The following is a 7,189-nucleotide window of genomic DNA, read 5'->3' as shown; positions in this document are numbered from 1 at the left end:
GGGGCGGAGCCTGAGCTCCCGGCGCCCCCTCCCGCGGTCGCGCGGCCCCGCCCCCCGCACCGCTGCACGACTCGGCTTACCTGCTGCAGTGTCCCCGAACCCGGTGCAGGGGCGCACTACGCCCCTCGCCTAACTGGGCATCGCGGAACACTGAGTCTCGGGGACCCTAGCTATCCAGTTTCTCACCTGTCACTCGGGTGCTCAGCTCCAGTCTGTGGATCCCCGTGGCCTCTGTCACACATCTGTTTCCCCTATGCTGTTCTTCTGCAGGTTTATTGAAGGGTTCACGCTACACCCCAGATATCCAATGATGCCCCACACCTACTCAGAACTTGCACCCCAAACTGTTTGCGATGGTGCACACCCGTATTTGAGAGATGAAATCAAGGGAATGAGGGTTCAAGGCCAACCTCAGCTACACAGACCTGTAGAACAGCTTGAGATGCAGGAGAACCCTTCTCAACCAATAGAAGTGTGGTGCAGCCAGGGTGCCTGCGGCCAGGGTGCCTGCGGCCGAGCCAAGGACCCGTGTTCCATCCCTGGGTCCCACTTGGTAAGAATGCCTACTCCTACAAGTTGCCCTTTAATGTCCAAAGGCTTGCTGTCCGCTCGCCCACTAACGAAATGAACGTAATAAAAATTTTGCCCTGCATCCATAGAGGGCTGTTGTGGAATGACCCATCCCAGACAACCCTTCCCTGCAATCAATGATCCTTTCTTTCTGTTGGTGCTGGGTTCCGACACTGGGTCTGTCCCGTTCTAAGAGTCCACGCTCCCAGGCCCTACCTGCTGCTCCTTGTGAAGCCCCACAGTCAAGCAAAGCCTGTCTTGGAGTTGGGCCCCTCACACTGATCTCTGGGACAGCAGCTCAGGGAAGGGGATTGACACAGAGATTCACGCAGTACCCCAGGCTTGCCTGCAAGTCACTATGTAGATAGACCAGGCTGGCCTCAAGCTCAGGTGTGTCACCACTCCACAATTTTTGTAATACTAAATCCCGTGTGTGTGTGTGTGTGTGTGTGTGTACGCACGCGCTCTCTGTGTGTGTACGCGCACGCGCTCACACACCAGGAAAGGATATCAGATCTGAACGTCCCACATGTGCACTGGGAACGGAACTCAAGTCCTCTGGAAAAACAGTACTCGTCATTTAACTGCCTAGCCTCTCTCCAGCACCCTGGGTTTACTTTTCAAAAAGACTCGCCTGGTGAAACCCAGTGGTCATGTCTGGTGGACAGGGCATGCATGTCCTAGGTTTGTGCCCTTGCTTCCTGAAGCATTAGGTAGATACGGGGTCCTGGGATGGGGATGTGTGTGTAAGAGCTGGAACATGGGTGCAGGAAGCATCTGGGGAAAGGAGCGGAGTTTCTAGCCGCCCACTGCCCAGGGAAAGTGTCCAGGTTATAGGGTTTGGGAACCCGGTGTCTCTCGTGGCGCTGGATCGAGGCTATGGCTGCTGGCTATTGCGCAGATCTGAGGCCCAGAGTTTGGAGAATCACAAAAGGAATCACACTTGCTAGACCCCGGTCCAAGAGTGACCACGACCCTCTAGCTGCCTTTAAGTCAAGCCAATGGTTCTCCCACTGTGTGCCCACCGACTTGCATTTTCTGTGAGCCTACATGGGAGGGGGGGGAGTCTGGGGCCCAAAGGCTCAGCGGGGGCTGGAACCTGCGTAGGTGCGGGGGCGGGGTGGTGACATCATGGCCGAGAGCGAGGCTGCGCGGACACAGCAGACGTCAGTGGAGCCCCCCCACCCCCACCCCTCCGCGGCCGCCCGCGCACGCGCTCCTGCGTCAGCGGCGCGCGGGGGCGGAGGCCCGCAGGGAGGGAGACTGCGGAGAAGAGCGGGTCCATCTCCGGGCTTCGCGCGCCCTCTGCCGGCGCCGGGGTGCACGCCACTCGGTGAGCTCCATGGTGCGCCTCCCCCTCCCTTGGCACGACCTCTCCAAGCACGCGCCGCAGCCCGCATCATAAATCTTATTTATGGCTTTATTTATTTATATACAGGCTCCCACTGTGTGGGCCTGGACGGTGTTGCACTCAGGGAAGCCCCACTCGCCTCAGCCTCCGGAGAGCTGTGATAAACCACACCGGGCTTGGATTTGGTTTTTTAAAATGCATTCCGGCTCACACCTTTGGAAACAGGTTGTCACTGTGTGCCGCGGACCTCGGTGATGCTCCTCCATCAGCCTCCTCCCGAGCGCTGGGGTTGCAGGCGTGCGTCACCACACCGCGCTGGCAGTCTAAATTCTCCTTCTCTCCCAACGCGTTACAGGTTTGCTGCTTTGGGGCCTCGAATGCATGCTACGCGCCCCTACCCTGCCCGGCACCGGTGCTCCAGCGGGCGCCTCCCCAGCGCGTCCCCCTCCAGCGCGTCCGGTGGCCCAGCAGCCCGACCCAGGGCGTCATCTGCACTGTGAAGGCGAAGAGAACTACAATTCCCAGAATGACCCGCACCGTCTGGGCCCCGCCCACTCCCGGACAGCATGGCAGGGGGCGGGGCCAAGGCCGACTATGCCTCCCGGAATGCCCAGCGCGCGCAGCCTACCGGGAGTCGTAGTGCGCGCGTGCGCGCTCGCGGGAACTGCGCCTCCCAGAAGGCTCCGCGCGCCGTCCTCCGCTCCCCCGGTCAAGGCCGCCGAGAGTCCGCTGTCCGCGCCGCCGCCGCCGCCGCCGCGAGCCGCCCGCCGTTGCTCCCGCCGCCATGCTGCCTGCCGCGCTGCTCCGCCGCCCGGGCCTGCGCCGCCTGGTGCTCCAGGCGCGCGCCTACGCCGAGGCCGCCGCCGCCCCGGCCCCCGCCGCCGGGCCCGGGCAGATGTCCTTCACCTTCGCCTCCCCGACGCAGGTGCGGATCCGCCGCCCCCGCGGGACCTGGCCCGGGTGGGGTGCCGCCCCCGGGGGACCTGGCCCGGTGGGGTGCCGCCCCCGGGGGACCTGGCCCGGTGGGGTGCCGCACGCACCCCTTCCCCAGACCCCGCGCCGTGACGAGGCCCCCTGCACCCCGAGTTCACTGAAACCTCACGCCCCACCCCCGAGGCTTGCACCGGGACCCTGGCGACGCCAGGCGGGACCCCTGCACCCATGCCCACACCTTGGCCGGGTCCCCGGGGCCCGCGTGCACCCCCAGGCCTCACCCGAGGCTACCCGAACCCTGGGAGTGACCCACGCCGCGGGCCCCCTTCCCCAGCCCCTGCCCACCGCAGTCACCGGTACCCAGACCTGGTGCCCGGCCAGGCCCAGACCCTGCCGGGAAGGTCGTCCGCACTCAGGACAGAAGCTGGGCCTGCTGGGGTGGCCTGGGACCGGCCCAGGCCCTGGGCCCGAAGGGGTCACCCGAGCCCGGAGCGTGCACCGTGCAGACCCCAGCCGGGGTTTTGCCGTCGTGCGCTTGGACTCGCTCGGCCGCCCTCACGCGTTCCCCCCATGGCAACTTCCCGAGTGGGTGGGAGGACAGCCTTGCGGTTTCCTGGAAACCCATCCCCAGGTCCCCGGCGATTGCCACCTCCTCCGCACTGCCCCGTTCCGGCCCCATCCTCTCCACGCTCCTTAGAAACGGGCGTCCGGTTTCACAGGCGACGCCGGCCCTGGGTGGCACCTGCGCCGTCCGCGTGCCGCCCCCCCGGTGCCCGCGGTGCCCACGGTGCGGCGGGCAGGCCCCGTCCCCGCGGCGCCGGCTCCAGCCCAGCCCCTCGGTGCGTCTTGCAGGTGTTCTTTGACGGCGCCAACGTCCGGCAGGTGGATGTGCCCACGCTGACCGGGGCCTTCGGCATCCTGGCCTCCCACGTGCCCACGCTGCAGGTCCTGCGGCCCGGGCTGGTGGTGGTCCACGCCGAGGACGGCACCACAACCAAGTACTTCGGTGAGTGCGGCCCGGGGCGCACGGGGGCCCGCGCAGCTCACCCAGACCGAGGTGCAGGCACCCGGGGCGCGGAGGGGCGCCGGCAGCCGACCTCACCCCAGCCCGAGAAGGAACTGGGCTCCTCGGCGTTGGGGTGGGAGGAGCCGGGCTGAAGGACCGGACCCAGGGTGGACTCCGTGGTGGCGGCTTCTTGTCTCTCCGGCCTCAGTAGTTAGTACAGCCTCACCGGGGTGCTGGGCGGGGCTGCGCCTGACCACGCCCCTCACCGGGGTCCTGGGCGGAGCTCCACCCTGACCACGCCCCCAGCCCCTCACTGGGGATTCTGGGCGGGGCTGCACCCTGACCACGCCCCCAGCCCCTCACTGGGGATTCTGGGCGGGGCTCCACCCTGACCACGCCCCCAGCCCCTCACTGGGGATTCTGGGCGGGGCTCCACGCTGACCACGCCCCCAGTCCGTTTTACTTTACATGGTGTGTTCACTTGTGAAGGACGTTGGTGTCCTTAGTCAGCTCTGTGTCTTGGTTCCTCCAGAGAGGACTAAATCCGGAGCTTCCCTTCTGCCCGGAGAGGCCCAGGCGCTGTCCTGCCTCTGCTCTCCCGCATTATGGCTCATGGGCGCCTGCTTGGCCACCCCTGGCTCCCCCATGAGCTCGCGTCCTTCTGCACACAGGGGGTGCTTCCTTCTCTTCTGTCTCGTGTTTTTCAGCAGGGTCTCCTGTAGCCCAGGCTGACTTTGAATCCCTGCCCCTCCCCTCCACCTCCCAGTGCTGGGCTGAGGATCGAACCCAGGGCCTTGTGCACCCTGGGCAAGCGCACTGCCCAGGGAGCCTCAGCCCAGCCGCTCCACACCCGGGTGCCGCCCAGGGGCTGGGATGACTCCTGGGGAGGGTCTGCTCAGGCCTTGTCTCCTCACAGTGAGCAGCGGCTCCGTCACCGTGAACGCCGACTCCTCCGTGCAGGTACTGGCCGAGGAAGCTGTCACACTGGACATGCTGGACCTGGCGGTGAGCACATGGGGAAACTGAGGCTCAGGGCGGGGGCAGGTGCTGCCCGAGAGGCCCCGGCCTGTAAGGAGGCAGCCTGCAGGCGTGTGGCGGTTCTGCCCGGCCTGCCTGGCCCTCACCATGGCCCACCCCTCTGCAGACAGCCCGGGCCAACCTGGAGAAGGCGCAGTCGGAACTGTCCGGGGCGGCGGACGAGGCGGCACGGGCCGAGATCCAGATCCGCATCGAGGCCAATGAAGCCCTGGTGAAGGCCCTGGAGTAGGCGGTGCATGTCTGTGGCCCACAGGGAAACTGAGGCAGCTCCGGGCAGATGAAAACTGCCCTTGGCTGCTGCTGACGTTGCCACCAGAGGGCAGCAGCGCTCCAGCTGCTGACTGAGTGTCCTGTGCCTGCCTAGGTCTTTCCCCAGCCGCCCGCAGCCTGGGATCCCAGGCGCCCCCGGAGAGCGGGCGCAACTCCCCTCCGGGCCACCTGCACAGCCACCCTGCCCCGCCTGCCGCCATTAAACACCGGGAACCAACCAGTGTTCTGTTTCTGACTGCACAGCACAAAGCCAGGCCCCCACCCCTGCCTGGGCGCCTGTGTCCTGCCCCCCAGGGGCAACAGTGGGTGGGTGGGGTACGCGTTAGCTGCTGCCGGGGTGGGCGGGATGGGCGAGGGCGGGGCGGGGGTGGGTGTGGCCACAGCTGCTGGCTGGCTCAGCACCCCGACCCCAGCCAGGCCCTCCCTCTGAGGCCCTCCCCACCCCACAGGCTCTGGGAAGAGGCAGGCACCACCTGCTCCCACGGAGGCCCCGCCCTGGGCACACCCCACCTGTGGGTGGCCCCGGCCTGCCTGGCTGCCTTCCCAGCCCCTGCACGGTGCGGTTGGCACCTCCTTAGGCATCTAGGCCCCCGCTGGCCCCAGGTGGGGTGGGGTGGCCTGGGAGGGAGTGGCCTGGCCCCACGGTACGCCTTCTACGCCCCCACCCTGGGGTGGCCAGGTGCAGTCTGACCTGCCTCCTCTTCGGGGGGCCCAAGGAGGGTGAGCAGGGTCAGAGCCTGCCATCAGGAGTCACCTTGACGGTGACCAGGCGGCCAGCTAGGGCCTGAGCACAGCCTGGGCCTGGGCACCCGGGCTGGCCCTGCGTGGGTGACGCCCGGTGGCCACAGAGCCCCATCTGGAGATGAGTGTGCTGTTCTCCGCATACTAGCCGCCTGGGGGTGTTTCCAGGCCAGTCACCCGAGGGTCACGTAGGTCCCCACCTAGCCCAGCTCAGGTGTGGGCCCGAGGTCACTGAGGTCATCATGCAGGGCCTGCCTAGGCCCCGCCCCCTGTCCGCAGGCTGAGAGCCCAGATCCTAACTGGCCAGGCCCCCAGGGGCCCTGTCAATTAGGACCAAAGACACAGGCTGGGCAGATGTGTGCAGGAGACCTGCACATGAATCCCTCAGACCCTCCCTCCCCGCTCTAGGAGGAGGTGTGAGCTTTGGAGCCGGGCCTCAGGGCCTCAGGACAGGACAGCCTGTGCTGGCTGCCCTGGGACAGCCAGCGGGTGGGATGGGGCCTTCCGGGAGGGGAGGGCCTGACAGAACCTTGGGCCTTCACACCTAGGGATAAAGGACCACACAGAATAAGCACCAGGAAGCAGGAAGTCTGGTCGCCCTTCATTTATTACGCTGGCTTCAGCCCGTCCTGTCAGCCAGCCCATCTCACCTGTCACCAGCCACAGCACATTCTTCCTGTGATCCTGAGGCCAGCCCTACCTCTGACCTCCACACCCTACCCCTGTCCTGAACTAGCTCATGTTCATCCCTCAGAGTCCCCGGGCCTCCAAGTGTTCCCTGGCCTGTGCGTGACCCGGGGGACAGGGAGTGTTGGGGCACACCTCCCTGCTTGGGGCCCAGCATGCCTGTCCGCAGTGACAGAGCAGGAAGCTGTCCTCGGAGGGACCTGGCCTGGGACGGGCGCCCAGGGGGAGGGAGGTGGAAGTGCTGGGCCCAGATAAAGGGCAGGGCCGATAAGTGGACAGGATAAGTGGACAGGAGGGGCAGGGCAGGTCCAGCCCCGCTCAGAATCACCTCGGGAGCCCCTGCCCGGCCACTCCATCCACAGTCTGCTCTTTGGCCAAAGCTGTTTTCCGGGTCCACGGGGTGCTGAATGTCCACTCCAAAGGCGGGGCCGGAGTCCTCACGCGTTCCTGAGGTGAGGGGGTGCAGAACGCCCCCAGGAGGCTCCCCTTTTGGCACCTGGCTGCCTGGGCACGTGCCGCCAAGGCCTGGGAGCCGAGCCGATCCCGGACTCCTGCAGGAGGGAGAAGGAACTCCCTGAGGTTAAACCCTGACC

General features: G+C 66.2%; 1 protein-coding gene and 1 long non-coding RNA gene across 4 annotated transcripts; one reads left to right on the top strand and one right to left on the bottom strand.

Annotated features, from left to right (window-relative positions):
* Positions 1-1,972: 1,972 nt before the first annotated feature.
* LOC121825042 (uncharacterized) lies at positions 1,973-2,707 on the bottom strand. 2 transcript variants are annotated; one of them, XR_013047461.1, is made up of 2 exons: positions 2,550-2,707; positions 1,973-2,433 (listed from the first exon to the last, which is right to left on the bottom strand). It is a non-coding gene; the product is annotated as an uncharacterized LOC121825042 (long non-coding RNA). The 2 variants fall into 2 exon arrangements; XR_006067103.2 differs by having other exon boundaries at positions 1,973-2,415.
* Positions 2,706-5,385, top strand: Atp5f1d (ATP synthase F1 subunit delta). Of its 2 annotated transcripts, XM_076559881.1 has the most exons (4): positions 2,706-2,846; positions 3,707-3,860; positions 4,777-4,865; positions 5,005-5,385. In XM_076559881.1, exons 1-4 carry the CDS (start codon positions 2,706-2,708, stop codon positions 5,125-5,127), a joined length of 507 nt encoding a protein of 168 aa, XP_076415996.1. In that variant the 3' UTR covers positions 5,128-5,385. The 2 variants fall into 2 exon arrangements, with proteins under 2 accessions (XP_076415996.1, XP_076415997.1); XM_076559882.1 differs by lacking the exon at positions 4,777-4,865 and having other exon boundaries at positions 3,707-3,864; positions 5,009-5,385.
* The last annotated feature ends 1,804 nt before the right edge of the window (positions 5,386-7,189 follow it).

Source organism: Peromyscus maniculatus, chromosome 22, assembly GCF_049852395.1.
Source record: "Peromyscus maniculatus bairdii isolate BWxNUB_F1_BW_parent chromosome 22, HU_Pman_BW_mat_3.1, whole genome shotgun sequence".
Lineage (NCBI taxonomy): Eukaryota > Metazoa > Chordata > Mammalia > Rodentia > Cricetidae > Peromyscus > Peromyscus maniculatus.
Note: the sequence above shows the minus strand (reverse complement) of the source record. Positions and strands in the feature narration are given on the sequence as shown.

Coding starts and splice junctions, on each gene's coding strand:
- Atp5f1d (XM_076559881.1), top strand. CDS start 2,706: ATGCTGCCTGCCGCGCTGCTCCGCCGCCCGGGCCTGCGCCGCCTGGTG. Junction 2,847..3,706: donor CCTTCGCCTCCCCGACGCAG/GTGCGGATCCGC, acceptor TGCGTCTTGCAG/GTGTTCTTTGACGGCGCCAA. Junction 4,866..5,004: donor TGGACATGCTGGACCTGGCG/GTGAGCACATGG, acceptor ACCCCTCTGCAG/ACAGCCCGGGCCAACCTGGA.